This window comes from Leucopleurus acutus (assembly GCF_964270905.1).
Source record: "Leucopleurus acutus genome assembly, chromosome: 15".
Taxonomy (NCBI): domain Eukaryota; kingdom Metazoa; phylum Chordata; class Mammalia; order Artiodactyla; family Delphinidae; genus Leucopleurus; species Leucopleurus acutus.
Window position 1 is genome coordinate 34615739 of NC_139157.1, and position 20346 is coordinate 34636084.

Below are 20346 nucleotides of genomic sequence, written 5' to 3' on the forward strand. Positions count from 1 at the left end.
TACAGATTTAATACCTGTGTTACTTCAGATAGATTATTTAATGGCTGATTCTCAATTTAATCACCTCTTAAAGGAAAATAAGTATTTTCCCTATCCAGTCTATTCACAAGGATAACAGGAGGTAACATGGGTGAAAGTGCTTGAAAAACTGTAAGGTATGATATAGACATCAGATTGTGTTGTTGTTAGTATAAGAATGTAATATGTGTTAATAATGTTATTATTATCACATAGCTCTAGATTAGCTGATTAAGACAGCTCCTAGAAAGAAATTTTAAGTCCATGAGGTTGAAACTTTAGATCTATCTAGGGTGCTTGTTCTTTTATACAGGCCTTTGCAACACTTTTGCTTTCTCTTTTCCCATGAATGTCTGCTACTTTCTGAAGTTCCCCCTTACATCTAGCTTCACTATGGAACCATTCTAACTTCTGTCTGTCCTGAGGTATGAGGCATGGGGCATGTCCTGAGTCCTTGCTGCTTCACCACCCATTAGCTCACATTTGCAATGGTTTTGGGGACATGCTTACAACAAGGCTGCACTGTCTGCCCCTGCATCCATCAAAGGGGCTCACAGCACTAATTTGTCTGGATAAATGTTTCTCTCCTACCTTTGCTGCCCTATAAACATTCTTCTTAAAAAGAAACATCTTAGCAGGGAGTAGAGGGCTCTTGTATTCAAGCACAAGATACTTTAGATTGTTTTGTAGCTTTTGTTGACTCCACAGCTAAATTCTATGCTCTCTGAATTTAAGAACCCTATTTCATTTAATTCACACACACACACCGTTAAACATACAAAAGCTATCAATAAATGCACAGGCAAGAGAAGCAGTGTTTCAGAAGACATGATTGCTGTCAGAAGAGCCCAGCTTTAGCTCCTAAAGTTAGAATTTACTTGGTTCCTCTGTTTTCCAATACTTGTGTTATGTTTGAGTAAATATAACATGCAATTTCACTGTATATTAGGAAGTATTTTCCAAATTTAAAATTCAGTCATATATTGAATATTTTATACATGATTGCATTTTAATGGAAATACAGTCACTTATTTGATGTCTGTTCTGATTCTGATTTTTACATTTCAGGGTCAGTTAAAGTGATCTTTATCCAGATGGTAAATGACATTTGAAGATGACATTTAAGGATGTCATTTAGCTGCTCTCCTGACATTTTCCATTTTATACTTATATATTTTACTTAATGGAGCCATCCATATTGAGCATGACAACTCAGAAGCGCTTAAAAATTCAAAGTGTTCTATATTCATCTTCTGACTAGCTCAGTTATTTCTAATTTGTCTAGCCCATCAATCATAGTGGTAAATAAAATTAAGTACATTATTTTTTCTTTCCTTCACAAAGTAAGCATTCTTACATTGGCCAAGAGCCTTGAATAATAGTAGAAATAATTAGACAACCCAACTGATTATTGCATTCAAGTGCATAATGAGTGACTAATATGTTGGTATGTGATTATATCCACCGCCTCCTTGCACATGGAAAAAGGGTTTTCATAGAACTGTATGAAACGGTAGCCATCTGTTTGTATTTAGGAGGATCTGTTATATGGAAAGTATTGTCCTTCAAGGATAAAATGCAATTATCAAATTCATTTACTTAGCGATAAGGCTAAATTAGAATAATTATGTTCTACAGTGATTCAGAAGATAAATCTTTAAAAAGTTTTAAAGACATTTTTAATTCTACTAGTGTTAACTTTGAGTTTTGTTTTTTGTTTTTTAATACATAGCAAACAGCTTTAATACAACCAGTTAGCATTTGGTTGACTTCACATAGGAACGCAGAATGAAATTTTTGAGTCAAAGTTTTTCTTCTCATATTATATATATTTTTTCCATTAGCTTCTGGCACTTGTTTGCAGTGGAGAAGCGTGTGATTGGTCTGACTTTGAGTCCTTTGTATATCAAATTATTTTCTCTCTGCATGTTTACTTTTCTTTACCCTTTGTATAAATCAGTGTCCTTCAGTAGGAAGTAAAATTCACCCTAGATGGCTCAAATGAATAGGATTATTCACAGTGGTGTAGGTAGGATTAAGGGAACAAACTCTTAATTTGAGCTGATGAGGCATTCAGAGAAGACTAGCGACAACACTTGGAAGCCATCAGTACCTCTAGAGATGAGGACATTGCTGAGGAAATAGTGTTACAGGGACCAGTGAAAGCTGGAACTGTGGAGAGGATCCACCTAGTGGGAGCTGTCATCTGGAGGGGTCTTATCTACTACTAAGATGTGGTGTTGAAAAAAGTGAGGGAGCGAGGAGAATCCCCCTGAACTCTGTCTTCCTGCCCTCTATCCCTCAGCATTTCTGCCAGTGCCTTCAATTGGCCAAACCCAAATAGAAGGTGATTAATAGGGGAGGGAGCCTGGGTAAAATGGTCTGCAAAGGTCAACTTCTCAAAGTACAGAGCAGGGCAGAGAAGGGGCAAGAATGAATCTGGACAGCTGAAGGAGAATAACCAGTTTAAAAACACTGCCAGGGCATATATCTAGGTGATGGTCTTTGTAATATACCCAAAATGTATAGACCCTTTAATTGGAAAATTAACATCTATTTATTAATTATTTCAGAGGAACTTTCTTGTAGTCTAGGCTTGATAATCACATATGCTCTATTTTTTCCCTAGGATTTTCTTCACTTTGTACTTCTTATACCTATTTTTCTCATCCTTTCACCTTTTTTATCCTTTTCACCTGTGTCAGATGATTTCTCAAGTTTGTTCTTAATATCACTGAGTTAATTGCTGTGTTCGTCACGTCATGCTCTTTAAAGATTCCAGTGCAAAATTTAATTTTTGCATTGAATTTTAGTGTCCTTTGTGAATTTTCTTATTCCCAACAGTTCCCTATTTCAGAGATTAATCTCTTCTCTGACGTTCTATTTTTGGTTCATAGAGGCCATATTTATTATCTTATTAAGAGTAAGATTATTAAGAATTTATTATCATATTAAGCAGTTTTCAAAGCTGCTTTCTGTACTTTGAAAATTATTTCAAAATAATATTCAGACCTTTTTATGTTTTTTTCCTTTCTTTTTATCTGAACTTTTTCTTTTCTTTTCTTTCTTTCTTTCTTTATTTTTGGCCATGCCGCATGGCTTCCAGGATCTTAGTTCCCCACCAGGGATGGAACCCAGGCCCATAGCAGTGAAAGCACTGAGTCTTAACCACTGGACCGCCAGGGAATTCCCTGAATAGTTGTTTAAAATTGACCCAATACATTTTATTTTAACAGCTTTATTAAGGTGTAATTTACATATCATAAATTCGCTTGTTTTAAGTGTACAATTTAATGTTTTTTAGTAAATGTGCAGAATTGTGCAACCATCTCCTTAATCAATTTTTGAATATTTCTATCACTGTACAGAGATTCCTAGTGGCCATTTGCAGCCACCTTCTCTTCTCACCCCTGACCTCAGTCGAGCACTAATATGTTTTCTACATCTATAGCTTTGTATTTTCTGAATATTTCATATAATTGTAATCATACCATATGTGGCCTTTTGCATCTGGCTCCTTTCACTTAGCCTAATGTTTTGATTTGTTTTATTTTTTATTAAAGTGTAGTTTATTTACAATGTGTTAGTTTCTGCTGTACAGCAAAGTGATTCAGTTATACATATATATACATATTCTTTTCCATTGTGGTTTATTACAGGATATTGAATATAGTTCCCTGTGCAATACAGTAGGACCTTGTTTATCTATAGTAGTTTGTATCTGCTAATCCCAAACTCCTAATTTATCCCTCCCCCACCCCTTTTCTCTTTGGTAACCCTAAGTCTGTTTCTGTTTCTTAAATAGTTCATTTGTTTCATATTTTATATTCCACATATAAGTGATATCACATGGCATTTGTCTTTGTCTTTCTGACTTACTTCACATAGTATGCTAATCTCTAGGTCCATCCATGTTGCTGCAAATTAGCCTAATGTTTTTGAGCTTGATTCTTGTTGTAGCGTGTATCAATACTTCATTCCTTTTTATTTCCAAATAATACTCAATTGTGTGTGTGTGTGTGTGTGTGTATATATATATATATATACATCACATTGTTTACCCATTCATTAGTTGATGGACATTGGATTTTTTTCCATTTTTATTAATAATGCTGCTATGAGCCTTCACATATAAGTTTTTGTGTGGACCTGTGTTTCAATATCTTTAAATAGATATCTAAGAGTAGAATTTATGGGTCATATGATGTATTTATGTTTAACTTTTTAAAGAAGCTGCCAAACTTCTTTTCAAAGTGTCTGTACCAGCCACTTTACATTCTCATCGGCAATGGAGGAGGGTTCCAATTTATCAACATCCTTGTCAACACTTATTACCTACCTTTTTTATTATAGCTATTTTATTGAACGTTGAGCGAGATACCTTTGTGGTTTAAATTTGTGTTTCCCCAATGATGCTGAACATCTTTTCATGTGCTTATTTTCCATTCATATATCTTTTGTGCAATGTCTATTCAGTTTTCTGCTTATTTTGAATTGGATTATTAGTCTACATATTCTTCAGTTCGAATTTAAGCTCTTTATATATTCTGGATACAAGCCTTTTATCAGATGTATGATTTGCAGTGTTTTCTTCTGTGGATTGTCTTCACTTTTTTAATGGTGCTTTTTAAAATACAAAAGTTTTACATTTTGATGAAGTCCGATTTATAAAAGTATTTTCTTTTATCACTTGTGCTTTTGGTGTCACATCTAAGACATCTTCACCTAACCCACCGGAAAATCATTCTGTTTTTTTTTTCTAAGAGTTTCCTAGTTTTAGAAATTACACTCAGGTCTACGATCAGTTTTGAATTAACTTATATGTATGGTGTGAGTTAGGTTTCTAAATTCATCTTTTTGCATGTGGAGTTCCAGTTGCCCCAGCACCATTTGGGGAAAAGACTATCCTTTCCCTGTTGAAGTGTCTTTGTCCAATGCACTTTCGTCTCTTTTTCTAATTTTTGTTTCTTTTTAGAAACTGTTATCATTGAATGTCAGATTTTCTTTTTAAATTCAATCTTGGCTCAAGACACTCACTGTGTAACTTTTTCTTAGTCCCCCTGGTGCCTGTTCTCAGATCCAAAGCTGTGGCGCAACTTGATATGCACAACTCCAACCCAATTTCTGTTGGCTAGTAGACATTCATCTTTTTGGCCTATTCTGAAAGAACATAGGAAAGTCTACTACTGCAGCACTCAGGCACACTGACCATGAGGAAAATTTGAATCTTAGAAACATTTGAAGCAGCTTATAGTTGTTCTTTGCCTACTTTAGTATAAGAAAAACAATAAACCCCAATATAGGTGCCCCCAAGGCTTTTCTGTCTATGCTTCTACCCATGATGCCCTGGATAAGGAAAGAGTATATCTCTTGATTCATTGCACAATTAATTATCTAACTCCCTCCCTACTTGGTTCCTACTTGTTTTGGAGTTTTAATAACCAGAGAGCTGCTGATTGCAAAGGGGCCAGGCCATTTCTCCAGATACATGGTAAAGTAGAGCTTGTGCAATATTTTTGCATGTATTGGGGAAAGTAGGGATGTAGAAGTGTTGGCTGCCTAGTTGTTTGGGTTTTTTTAAATAACTTTATTGAGGTATGTTTTATATATCGTATAGTTCAGTGGTCCCTAACCTTTTTGGCACCAGGGACCGGTTTCGTGGAAGACAATTTTTCCATGGACCCGGGTTGGGGGGGATGGTTTTGGGATGATTCAAGCACATTACATTTATTGTGCACTTTATTTCTATTATTATTACCTTGTAATATATAATGAAATAATTATATAACTCATCATAATGCAGAATCAGTGGGAACCCTGAGCTTGTTTTCCTGCAACTAGATGGTCCCATCTGGGGGTGATGGGAGACAGTGACACCCAAAGCATGTTGCTTATGTCCAATCTACTCCGTAAGATGCAGCTTCATTGTCACTTGCCACTCACTGTTAGGGCTTTGATATGAGTCTGCGAACAGCTGATTTATTATGGTCTCTGTGCGGTCAAACCTCTCTGCTAATGATAACCTGTATTTGCATCTGCTCCCCAGTGCTAGCGTCACTGCCTCAGCTCCACCTCAGATCATCAGGCATTAGATTCTCTTAAGGAGCGTGCAACCTAGATCCCTCGCATGCACAGTTCGCAGTAGGGTTCGCGCCCCTATGAGAATCTAATGCCCCCACTGATCTGACAGGAGGTGGAGCTCAGGCGGTAATGCGAGCGATGGGGAGCGGCTGTAAATACAGATGAAGCTTCGCTCTCTTGTCTGCTGCCCACCTCCTGCTGTGCAGCCCGGTTCCTAACAGGCTACAGACCTGTATCAGTCTGTGGCCCGGGTATTGGGGACCCCTGATATAATTAACCCGTTACAGCTGTACAATTCAATGTTTTTTTCTTTAGCAAATTTTCCAAGTTGTACAATTATTACAATAAATCGGTGTTAGAACAGTTTTATCACCTCGGTAAGATCCCACATGCCCATTTACTGTTAATCCCCAACCACTAAACTACTTTCTGTATCTATTGACTTCCCTTTTCTAGACATTTCATATAAACGAAATCATACAGTGTATGATTTCTGCCTGGCTTCTTTCACTTAACATAATGTTTTTGAGGCTCATCTGTGTCATATCATGTATCAGTAGTTCATTTTTTATTGCTGAATAGTATTCTATTACATGGATACTACACTTTATGTATCTACTCATCAGTAGGTGGACATCTAGGTTGTTCCCATTTGAGCTATTATGAATAATGCTTAACAATATTCTTGTGCAAGTCCTTGGTGAATATAAGTTTTCATTTTTCTTGGATATATACTCAAGAGTGGAATTGCTGAGCCATATGGCAAATTTGTGTTTAACTTTTAAGAAACAGGGATGTCTAGTCCTGATTCATTTGCAGCTCCAATTCTTTTGTTTCAGACCGTAAAGGCTACATATAAGATACAGTATTTCTTTGTTGAATTCCACTGATGCTATCACTGAAGGAAAATTTTCTCAGATTCTGACAAATGCTTGACCATTAATCTTAGTTTCCAGTCTTACTGCATGTACATTTTAATCTTTGCCTTCAAGTATATTTTAATAGGAAGAAAGAGATAGCTTCGTGTCATGTTATCCCAAATTCTTTTAATTAGAGTAACAATGTGAACAGGGTAGATTTTCTTTAAAAAATAATAAGTTAGGAAATGAATCTGGTTCATCTGTGATTACTTTCCATAACTTCCTTAATATATGGAATATTTTCTTCCTATTCCGGTGATAGCTCGTGCTCTATGTTCACGCATGTATCTTCCAGGTACTTACTTATTATTTATAAAGGGACTAATGTATGTGTAGCTGTTAAGTTGCTCTCATGTCTAAAGAAGATGTGTGTGAATATGTGTGCATTCTTTAACATTGTATTAAGGAATTAAGTAAATTTATTTAGCCTAAAATATGGTACTTGTTTTTGTTCAAATTAAAATTTCAGAAATTTAGTGATTTTCCATTTATTCCAAAGTAACTTTGAAATGAGCTGATTTGATCAAAAACAGTACACTTCCAAAGGATATCAAGATATCCCTTAATATAAAGTAAAATAAGATTATAACTTATTTCAGTGAGCATGTGTTCTCATATCTCTAATAGACTTCAAACTATGTGTTTGGTATATGGATAGAGGTTACAGAGATTCTGACTATCTTTGTGTTTTAGAATTCACTGAGCAATTTTTAAGATGTGTAGAAATTCTTTCCAGGACCTAAAACACATACATGTGTACACATGCACATACTCTCACACGGTCCGATGCATACACACACATATTTACATATGCATGTATGCACATAGACATACACTCATACTCACTTGCTCTATGAATGTGCATATATACATGCAAACAAAACACAGTCTGTGGATGTATTATTTGCTTTTAAAAGTTTGGATTTAGTTCTTTGTGCTTTTAAATATACTCTGTGAATTTTTTTAAAACCAATTACTTCTGCCTCTACTTTCTCTATCTTTAAAAATGGTAAAAGGCCAATTTCCCAGGAATAAGTTGATTATCATTGAATTAAACCATGGAAACAAGATTTTTTTCCAATCCATTTAAGAGTTGTGAGAAAATATTCTATGATTATACTTTATTCATGAATTTTACTTGATGCATGTATTGAGGTTACAGAGATTTTGATTGGCATGCTGTATTTATAAATGTTTTCATGTTATTTCAACTACATGTCTAGTACATACCTATTATACTCTAATAAAAGAATATGTAGGCAGAATCTTCTTGTAGCAATCAAGAAAAATACAGGCAAGGACAGAACAAAAGAAATTGTTAGCATACTAGACCAGTAAACCCAAATTAATAATGAAATTTAATATGAATAAATGTGATGTCTTACAATTTAAGTTTTTAAAATTTACAGAAATACAAAAAGGAGAGAAATATATTCATAGCTATTTACACAAAATAGGCTTAGGGAGTTAAGTTGACTGTAAGCTAGACATGAAACCATGTCACATGATGAATGCTTAAAAGTACTGGGTATTATATACAGATGTGATCACTCCCTTCTAAATGAAAGGATTTAATATAGAAGATAAAGTAGATTTATTCTTTGAATCACTTTAAGTGATTTCTACTTTAAGTGAATCTGAGATGAAAATAAAGACATTTTATCCATTAGAGCCATTTGTAAAGGGATTGTATTGCCTGCCTCCTATTGAAGCAAGCTCCTGGAAGAGCACAGGCAGGGTCTAGGTGGTATAGAAAGCATTCCTGTAAGGTACTGAATGGAAGATTGAGTTTCCTGGGCTCCTTCCATATATGTGACCTTAGCAGTCCAGAGCAGAGTTTGATCATTCTGCTGTCACTCAGGGGTCAAACAGGTTATATGAATGAGTGAGGCTATCTGTGTTGAGTGATGGGGCTAAGTGGATATTGTGTATGTCTCAGTAGTCAGTTCCAATCTAAGGTTGCCACGCCATAATCAGGACCCAACTTTCCCAGGTCTTCCAGTTTTTCAACTGAAACTAGAAATCTTAATTTTTAAAACGTAAACTGTCCACATTTTAAAATTTAGCAACTAATTCCAAAATTTTTAAAGCACAATTATGGGCTATCACTTTTTAACTTAGTTTAGGAATTATCCCAGAAACTTGCTTCTACTCCCCCGCCTCCGAAGTGCATTTTGGGAATTACTGAATACTCTGACCTTTGAAATTTTATCACGAAATATCTAAATGTGTGACTGTGTAAAGAATAATTTTAAAGCACCTGTAATACCCACCCCTTAGCATCTTGTTATCTTTAATGGCACTTCAAACCTATTTCTTACAAGATTCTAAAGTTGATACAAAAATGATGTTAATATCACTGCATTAATTAAGTAGAAGCTGGTCGATACACAATATAAAAACTGGACAAATCATTATTTTAACGTACAAATGCTGGCTGCGATTTTTTTCTTTGCCTTATTATAGAGAAAAGCCATAAGAAACTGCTTTCACTGCCCAGCCGTAATTTTCTAAATGCATTTTAATTTCTAAATGCATTTTAATTACTAAATGCAGTGGTGCTTAGAACTCAATTCATTAACTAGAGCAAATTAGAAGGGAATGTAAATCTCCGCATTTGCCGATGACATTCATCGCTTAGTAAGCATACATTTACTGTGGATCAAGTATCTAAGACATAAAATAATTTTTTAATGATTATTACTTCAAAAGTCATTAACCAGGCTCTCAGGTTTAAAAAAAATAGTCTCAACTGAGAAAGCTTCCAGTCCTGTATCTATTCATTTGTGTGGGACTTTCTGAGGCCTTTTCAGGATATACCTATCCAAGTGTAATATGTGATATGAATATCAGAGAAGCACTCTTATCATGTTGCCTTTGCTTTTTTAAAGCAAGGTGGTCTTGTTTGGGGATCAGTTTATTATTGATAATTTGGAAGACCTTCTAACAACCTACACCCTACTCCAATAGAGGATTTCTAAAATGATGTAAGAGATTCTTGTATCAGAAACTCTCTCACCAGTAGCCTTGAACCCTTTGAATATCTTCAAGTAGCTTAGAGAATACAGAGACTAATTCTGTCTAAGGAACAGGAGGTGTTTGGTCGTATAGTATAAGGCACACAATGGAAGGCAGGGAATTATTGGGTCCAAACCTAACTTTTAAAAGGGATGTCTTTTACAAAGATTTTATAAGCCCCAACTATTATAGTATTATCTCCAGTTTCCTCCCAATTTCATTTCCTCTAGTTCTATAGCAACCACATCCCACTGATGGGAGAAACCTTCATTTTTTTCCCTTCTGACATCACATGGTCCTTCAGACCTTTTAGATTTTCTGGAGTTAAGTTCAGTATTTTGCTTTTCAAGTTTCTGGCTTACCTAAATTTCACTGTACTAATTATGGAAAATGAGTTCCAATCTAACAACATTTAAGCACTAGTAACAAGTAATATTCTAGGAAGAGAGCAGAAGAGATCTAAAATAATGATTGGCACCAAAGAATGACTTTTAAAAAGGAAAGACTCTATGCAACTCTAGAGCCATTCAAAGCCATGTGGCCCTGAGGAGATAATCCTGACTCCCACATAAGCAAAAGTTCTAATGTTTTCTCTTTCATTGGTGGTTTGGTTTGATAGCATGCTCTACAGAATTCACATATTAATATTCTTTAGCAATAAAGAATTTATACAACTCTATATTCAGTCTGACCTCTGCTGTGGATATGTACATCAGCACAAAGGGAGAAGGATGAAGGAGCCAAGAAAAGGAAAATTCATAGGATTCTTTTATTTTAAAAAAACCCTTTAAATAACAAAGAATATGATCCCAGCTATTTCAATTTGGCATTGGTTCGAAGTAGAGCAGAAATCTAGCTTTTCCAGCTTTTAAAAGTGTTTACTTAGGCATTCACTGTAGGTAAGAAAAAATAAGTTTTGAAGGCTCATAACTCAGAAGGGGCCTGGGCTTATGGGACAGAAGGAGAAGATAACCTTCTGGCAGAAGAGGGTTGATTTATTCTTGCAGATGTGGGTCTCCACCTCCATGACACACACTCTGTATGCCAGATACACCTCTCCGTGTGTGACATGTACCTCTGTAAGAATATTCAGAAGGGGATCCCCATCCTCCCCAAGAGTGAAAAATGCAGTTTTTTAAATAAATACTAATAAATATTAGTATTTTCTGGGAACAAATCCCAGATTTAAATTGTTGATTAATTTTCTTCCCCAAATCTTCCAAAGTTGTTTCTTGGAACAGATTTATTAATGACAACTTTCTTTTCCTCTCTTCTCTATAATATTCTTTTCTAAATTCTGGCCTTTTAAACTAACAAGCAGTAGGAGTTTGGGAAATCTAGTCCTTAAAATGCAATTGAGAATTTTCTCAATACAGCTTTCTTTGAATTTTTTATGTTTCAACTCTGTAAATTGACTTAATTAGGAAGTTTTGTAAAATTATTTTTCTTCCCTTGCCTAAGAAAACTATAGAAACAAAAGGACAAATAAAATTGACAGATATAAATTAGAAACCTAGATCGAGGGAAGCACTGTAAAGATGTATACATCACTTCTTCTGAAAAGGGAAGAATAAAAGCTAAGTTCAAATAGTAGTACTTCAAAAATGTGCTGAGCCAGACCCTGTATTAAGCTTGACTGTTAGGATGAACTTTATTAGCATTTAACTTGTATCACGCCTTCGGTGCTAATTAAACACCTTCTTCTATTAAAAGAAGTATCTTAAGAGAAGCATCTACCTTTTAGAACTGAAAGGTAAGCTTTTATGATAACTTACTTAAAGCTCAGTTTTATTAAAAAAATATTTTATGGAATCAAAATATTGACAAAAGTAGGGGAAAAATAAAAACAAAGAAAGTACATTGATTTTCTTTTTTTCCTATGTTTTTTGATCCTCCCTTCAGCTCTTCTACTAGCCTTTTATGTATGTCTTTTGTTTTTCTGGGATTTGAATAAAGGATTTTTTAAAATAAATATCAACTGAATATTTTTCAAACTCAATGATGAAAAATATTTGGTAAATGTAATAGCTGTTTATGTGCAACAAACTATCACAAAACTTAGTGGCATTAAACTATCATTTATTTGCCTAATTCTTTTGCCCTCTGTATGGATTATTCTGGTCTCAGTTGGGTCCCCGAATATATTTGTGGTCAGCTGACAGTCAGTTGGGAAGCTCTACTTCTGGGAGTTGGCTGGCTGTTGGCTAGGACAATGGGAATAACTAGGCCATGTGACTCTTTTCATCAAGCAGGCTATCCCAGACTTGTCACGCGGGGCAGCATGTTTCCAAGAGGGAATGAGCAGAAATCTGCACAATCTCTTGAGGATAGAGTCAGAACTAGCATGTCATCTTTCCTACCACATTTTACTCCTACTGTATTTATTGGTCAGAAGGCCAGCCCAGTTTGAAGAGGTGCAGAAAAAGACTCTGCCTCTTAATGGGGCACATTGTAAATGGACTATTTACTGGGAGGGGAAAAATACAGCCAGTTTTGTAAACAGTTTTACTGTGGAAAGCCTTTATCACTAATAAAGTCTTAAGTCTAATGTATAAGAGACACTGGTAGGAACCCAAAGGTTAGGTTCCTTTATGCCCATAATTTCCAGATTATGTTTTGTAAATCCTTGGTGAATTATATTACATGGAAAGTAACTTAGTTCACATAAGAATTATCACATTGATGTTTCTCCAAGGCTAAGGAAAGTGAAAGAGTATGGAGAGTCATTGACTTGGTTCCTTCCACGACTGAGAGCTAAGAAGAGGTCACTTAAGAATGCACTTTGGTGTAGAGTGTCTTGATCCGGGCTTGAGGGCAGGAAGAGAAGCAGAGACTCTGTAGACTTCCAGGGCCAGGGGCAGAAGAGAAACTGTTGTAGAGGTGCTGATGAGAAGAAGCCACAAAGGCAGATAGGCCATCAAAGAGTGTTGGTACCAAATATCCTTTACAAAATGATTTTGAGACCTAGAATCTTATCACGCTGGGAAAGTGAATTTGTAAAAATCAAAAAAAGTATTATAACAGAACAAAGGTGTATCATATGTCCCATTTTAAATACTTTTCAGCTCATACATTTTTTACTCTTTAGTCTTTTTGTTGAAAAGGTTGAGACACTTTGTTTTTCTAAGCTTTAAATGGAACTTTTAAAATGGACTTGTTTGTTTTAGCCTACCAATTTCTTGGATTAGGATGCTTCAAAAACAAAGCTACGTAAAAAATAAGGTCGAAGTAGCTATTTTCTCATTCAACTGACATTGTCTGAGCAACTACTTTGTGCCAGGTATATTTCTAAGAGCCAGAGCTGTCACAGAACATTACAAAGGCCCTGCGTGGGTGGAACTCACATCCCAGAATGAGACAGACATGAAACAGATACACACGTCAGAGGGTGAGAGGAGGTCTGGAGAAAAATAAAGCGGAGTTAGGAAGACAAGGAATGTGTGGAGAAGAGAGTAGAGGAGGTATTTTATAGGGGCTTCCCTGTTTTTTTATACCAAGTGGTCTGGGAAGGCCTCTCTAATTAGGGACCCTGAATGAGCTATGGGAGTGGGTGGTGAGAGTGTATGAAGGAAGAGTGTCGCAGGCAGAGGAAAGGCCCAACCTGGAGCATGCTTGGCATGTTTGAGGAACCACAGGGATGTTGGTGACACTGGAGCCGGGAAAGCAGAGGAGGAGTGAGGTGGGGATGAGGTTGGAGAGCTTGTTTGGGGTGGGGGGCAGGGCTGACCACATAGCGCAGGGTTGTGGTTCAGAGCCAGCTGTACATTTTACCCACTGTGGGAGCTTGAAAGAAATTCCTGATCCCAACCCCAGAATCTATTGAAATTTGTCTGGGTTGAAGCCTGGTCATGTCTTTTTAAAATGTTACCAGGACAAATCCAGTGTGTAGTCAAGGTCTCCTGTGCCTTAGTAAAGCATGGCTCTGACTGAGCGAGCTGGAAAACCACTGGAAGATTTGCCAGAGAAGAGTAACAAGACCTGATCATCCTAGCATGCCTCCTTCACCCACATTCCCTTTGCTTCTCAAGGTCATGTCTTGTATAAAGCTTGGGACCCTGCCTCATACGTTGAGGGGAGAGAGTGGAGAATGTGGTTGTGGGCAAGATCTCTGGGTGCTCTTACCTGCCCCTCCTCTGCCAGGTGTCAAGGATATAACACACAAGGCAAGGAGGAGGACTTCTAGGGACAAGAGCCTCTCCTGTTCCCTTTCAAACTGGGTTACTATAACAAAATCCCACCGACTGGTTGGCTTATAAACAACAGAAATTTATTTCTCACAGTTTGGGAAGTCCCAGCTCAGCATGCCAGCATGGCCAAGTGAGAGCCCTCTTCCAGGTCACAAACTTGTATACTTATATGGCAGAAGAGGCTCAAGAGCTCCGTGGGGTCTCTTTTAAAAGGGCGCTAATCCCATTGTTGAGGGCTCCACTCTCATGATCTCGGCACCTCCCAAAGGTCCTACCTCCTGTTACCACCATCTTAGGCATTAGGATTTCAACATACGAACTTTGAGGAGACACAAACATTCAGACGGTAGCAGAGCCAGAGTTCCTGGCTCTTTCAGTTTTCCTCCAGCCTTCAGTCAGAAATCCCCATGCGTCACTTCCAATGTCACCCTGAAGTCACAAGCATTCACAGGATGACTGTGAGAACCAGTGAGTGTATATGTCACTTCTGCTGACTTCTCTGTTGACAATAGAAAAATACATTGCTCATGTGTAATATATGTAAACTAGTGCCTCAAACCCATGCAGCTATGATGTAATAGCATACAGAAGAATATGCCCAGAAATAATATAACCCTCTACTTTACTTCTTTTGGAGTAGCAGTGGGATGTAATTGTTCAGAGCAAAAGCTGTGAAGCTGGATAACTTACATCCTGGCTCTAACACTTGCTAGCTAAGTGGTTTATCCTTTGTGTGCTTTGGATAATGGTGGCAAACTCCTAAGACTGGTAAGATTAAATGAATGGATACATATTAAGTACTTAGGGAAGTACATGGCACACATTTAGTGCTCCATAAATCCTATATTAATACAGTTATAGTTTCCTACTTGATTTAATCACCGTACAAATGGGTCCCTCTTTAATTTTATTAAAAACATAGGAGATTTTTGTACAAATAATATGTATAAAAATAACATTTTAGACAGGTTCTTCTCTGTTGTTTAATTGCTAAAAACACAAAGAGATCACATATTAAGAAGTGTACCAAATTTTAATTGAGGAAGAAAGTCAGTCTCAAAACATTTTAGAACACAAATCCAATTTATATAATTGCTGTGCAAACAATTTTTGGTAAAACTTTCTAATTCCTGGCCTTCACGTGGATAAAAAGAACAGCAGTCTCTTTTGGATAGCTGAGGATGGGAATGCAAAGGATTAAGATGTGGACAAGACATGTTTTCAACATATTTATCTAGAGAGCCACCTGAAGCGCCTACTTTGAGAACAAAGATGAAAGTGTGAGATTTAGTTCTAGCCTCCTAAACTGGTCCCCTCATAGAGGTTCCTAGATTTAGTGCATGAATGTGGGATGGTATGATTGGGGGGGGCGGTGACAACATTTTATCCTCATGGGAAAGAGAGACTGTTTAGACTTACCTTATTTCTCCAGCTTTCTCTTCCCAAATGAATCTCTCATCTTTGTTTCATTGGGGTCAGAAAGTTAATAAAAACTTACAGGAATACGAAAAGATGATTAAATATTTATTGAAAATTTAAATGTGATACTTAAAGGTACAGGTAGTCCTGGGGGTTCCTTAAAGGCAATATATTTTTATTTAGGGGGAAACCTTCTCTCAGAGCTTTATTTGAGTTTGACCCACCACTTAAGTGATGTTTAAATAAAAGTAAAATAGAAAATGCCTCTTAAGAAAGGATGGCCTAGTTTCAGCATTTCTCCTGTATTAATTTAGAGGACTCATTTTTACATTGCCCACAGGATAACTTCTAAATTTCTCATCTCCACAAGCTGACCTCAGTCCCTGAAGCATCTTCTTCTATCTCGTCTCTATAGTGTCTCTGTCTCCATTCATCTGTAAGGCATGCTTATTCCTCCACACCTTTGCCCTTGCTGTTGACTTGGTTTTATTTCTGTTGAAATGTTGCACGTCCTTCAGAGGTCAGCGCTCTTGGGTGATTTTCTCTGATTTCCCCACATCTGGAACCATAGCTGTTTCTTTGCTCTCGCAGTCGTTTGTTTGTTCTTTATTCATAAATGCAGTTAATTCTGTCTACCCTTTTAACTAATTACCTGCATTCTTTTTACCATCATAAACAGTTAGCTCTTTGGGAGGAGAGTAAAATATTTCTCATATTTGTATAACCATACTGTACCGTATATATGCCAGAACTCAACAAATATATGTGGAATGAATGAAAAACAACCCCCCCCCAAAAGTTCTCAGAACCAGAGCACACTTTCCCTCATTTCACTTGCGTGTCATCCCTTTACCTCATGGACATTTGGACTGCCACCTTTGTGTCTTTGTATTTCTTCTATGGCAATCTGATTATGGATACTCCTTTAATAATAACTTAATTTAATAATTAAATTTAATCTAATAATGTAATTTAATCATTATGATTTAATTATTCTAATTAATTGGATAGTTAAATTTAGTAAATTAATAATTTAGTAATTAAACCTCTTAATACTTCTAATTGACCTTAGGACAATAATTTGACTTGATGAGATAAAATCCAAACTTTATTCAATGTCCTTCAAGATCTGATAGTAAATCCCATGTCACCCTCTCCTCACACTTTGTTACAGCCATCCCAAATTTCTTTGTGTTCCAGAAATGGTCTTTCTACGTGGAATGCTTTGTTCTTCCCTTCGCCCTCCTCTCCATCTTTAGCTGTGTTAGTCCTCGTCTGCCAGATTCAAGATAAGCTGTTACTTCTTTCTGGAAATCATCTCTAGTTCCCCATACCATCTCCAGCCCCAGACTGGATTAAGCCTTTCTTCTTTGTGATCTAGTAAATAATAAAGATCAGAAAGCCTTGGGTCAAGATCTGACTTTGCTACTTACCAAGCAGTGACTTTAGACCAGTGCTTCTCACAGTTTATCATGCATCAGAATCACCCGGAGAGCTGGTTAAATTGTGGGTCACTAGGCCCCATCTCCAGAGTTTCTGATTCAGTAGTTCTGGGATGGGTCCCGAGAATTTGCATTTATCACAAGTTACCAAGTGACACTGATGATGTTGTTCTGGGGATCATACTTTGAGAACCACTGATTTAAATAATCTAGTTAACCTCTCTAAGCTTTAGTGTTACCATCTGCAAAAGGAGCCTAAAAGGGTGTTTTAAGAATTAGTTGGGATAATGTATATAAAGTGTTTGACATGAATTAGTCCTCAATCAATGCCAGTTAATATTGCTTCTGCATTATCATTGCTTTCATCGCACTGTATTAAATTGCCCACTGAAGTGACCATTTGCCAAGTAAATCAGGAACCTCATAATGAGCAGAGACTGTGCTGTTTTTATTATGGTACCTTATGAAGTGCATTAGTAAGTGCTAAATAAACATATAATGGATAAATTCAAAGTAAGAGCATTCCATAAATATTTAACAAAATAAACTTAGGTGGTTCTTTGTAGGTAGCCCCTATACAGAATGTTCCAGGATTCCCTAGTTCAGCTCTCACTATATTCTTGGTTTTCTTGAGACTGTTTTTACTGCTTGGTTCCTAAATCACTTTTGGTTATGGTGAATCAGTCCCCACAGCTTCTGTTTCTAAGAAAATTATACAAGCAACATGGAGAATGTCTGTGAACTAGAAATAAATAACCACGTAGACTATTCATTTGGCTCTGTAGTTTCCTTTTTATGCTGAATGAAAGCAGTTGCAGCACGAACGTATGCCAGCCTTTAACACTGGAACTGGGGTAGAAATTAACATGTGAAGAATTTAATTTGCAGTTCTTGGCAAATTCATGAAGCCTGCTCTTTAGAGAAACCGTGCCTCCTTTTCCTGTCAGCCTGTACCGCCGTCCTCCTCTTTGACCTCAGAATCTCATATTTCATATTCACTCATTAGTTCAGCAAATATTGTTTTCAACGTCTGCTGTGTGGCAGCTCTTACTCTCATGGTGGTGATGCCACACTAGGACAAAGTCGCTTCTTTACAGAACCTAAAGCACGGCATTTGCCAACTTGTACTTTGTTTGCATCCCTGTCTCCCACGCTAAATTGTGAGCTTACTAATGGTAGGTACATTATTTAATTGTGTATCCAGCTCAGTATTTGGTACATGGTAGATATTCATACATACAGTTACTGTTCATACAGAGGAACTTTATTTTAACGGTGGTGAGAAATGGAACTGAGCACCAGAGATCAATACTGCTGGTCCATGAAAGGATTTGACACTAGATGTGTATTTTTTGACCTACAAAGTGTTATTTGTTTGAATTTCAATTAGAGCCAGCCAATAAAATGGGGGAGATTTTACATAAAAATCCAGATCTCCGGCTTCTTTTGAAAAAGCCTACATTCCTAATTCCCTCTCAGCCGGCTCCTTTAGATGGAGCATGCCATCTCCATTTTACTATAACCCCTACTATTCCCTGCTGTATTACATGTGTGTGGAAGAGTGTATATGAACATGTGTATCATGTTTGTCTACATGCATATGTGGTGAGGAAATTCTTCGAATTCTACATAAATCCACTGAAAGTTTGTCTTTATAAGCTTATAACAACCTAAGTCCAACTGCAAATAATACCGTATTCCTTTCTTTTCTTTAATGATGTAGAATGCTAACAAGGATTTCTTTCATTTGAATAATATAATATATTGAGTTATCGATCTAAATTTTCTCCAAATTGCTTTTCTGCGTTTTTATAGTAGGTTTCCTGTATTTCTCAAATCACCTTGACAATTGCCAGCTACTCTTCTATTGTGATATGTATCCCCATCCAAAGTAAAATATATCTAAATCTATCTGGTTTGGTTTTTTTTTCCCTCCCTTATGGCTATTAAACTAACACTTTTCATTTGGCTTGGTTTTATCGTAGGAAATTAGGATACTTAAAAATATAAAATTGAATTAAAATTGTAGTTTACCAAACTAAATCTATTCATGCTTTATTTCAGCTATCTTTAAAGAGAAGAGGAAGCAAAGATTTGCCAAAATCTGAAAAGAAGGCTCAACAGACTCCCACAGAGGTATGTGGAAATAAAATTTCAGCTAGTACATCAAACATCTCTAAATGTATATAATAATAAGCTACATCTATAAGTAGACATAGTAACCAGATACACTCATGTAAAAGAGAGTTAAATTATGCATATCAATTATGTAGCTGTAGATTCAGGAGACAATATAAAGCATTCAGTATCTTTTTTTTAAAAGCTAGCGCTAACATCCCTGTTGTTATTGCTTTTGCATTGTAAGCACACAGCAGAATGTCATTAGTACTTTATGTGTTGCTACATTTAAGAACTGTACCCATGGTGCTGATCTTGTTCACTCATAATTAATAAGGACAATAGAATAGCTATTCCTATAGTATCAGGAGAGAGTAAAGAAAGGAATGTTGTAGGAAGGGTGGCAGAGGGGAGAGAGAGAGACTCCTGATGGCTTTGGAGAGTCCTAGAATGAAGTAGTTCTCTCTACCAATGACTGGGGAAGCAAAAGAAAGGAAATTAAGGAATAAAAATAAAACTTAAAACATGTCTTCAACATGGGCTTGTTAAGAGACTTAGAAACACAGCCACAGTAAAGACTAGGTCTACTTTTAGGGTGAGCAGAGGTGCTGGTGGAAGTAATAAAGGAGATTTTAAAACAGAAGAGGAAATATTTAGGGACAGCTATGATATCATGGCTCGTTAAAAATACTTGGCTAGGGCTTCCCTGTTGGCGCAGTGGTTGAGAGTCCGCCTGCCGATGCAGGGGACACGGGTTCGTGCCCCGGTCCGGGAAGATCCCACATGCCGCGGAGCGGCTGGGCCCGTGAGCCATGGCCGCTGAGCCTGCGCGTCCGGAGCCTGTGCTCCGCAACGGGAGAGGCCACAACAGTGAGAGGCCCATGTACCGCAAAAAAAAAAAAAAAAATACTTGGCTAGATATTGATTTTTAAATGTGTAAGTTGGGATCTATAGGACTGTAGCATATGTACTTTTTTTTATTCTTACAAGGGGTTTTCTCATTAGATAATAATTTTAACTAAAGCAATACTTAAATATTCAAAATTGGAAAAAGTTGATCTCACTCATTTTTTTAAAAGCATAACATATTAATTGTTCATTTTCCTTTTCCTCCTCTCCCTGCCCTGTCCTTGGTTAGTTTTT

At 36.7% G+C, this 20346-nt stretch overlaps 1 protein-coding gene across 1 annotated transcript in view; it reads left to right on the forward strand.

Moving 5' to 3' along the window:
- MTCL3 (MTCL family member 3) overlaps window positions 1-20346 on the forward strand; it is a gene marked incomplete at both ends in the record, with an annotated part of 41022 nt that overhangs the window by 13558 nt on the left and 7118 nt on the right. The window contains one exon of the mRNA XM_082856128.1: window positions 19150-19221. Coding sequence (XP_082712254.1) covers window positions 19150-19221 — 72 coding nt within the window. The remainder of the gene's footprint in view (window positions 1-19149; window positions 19222-20346) is intronic.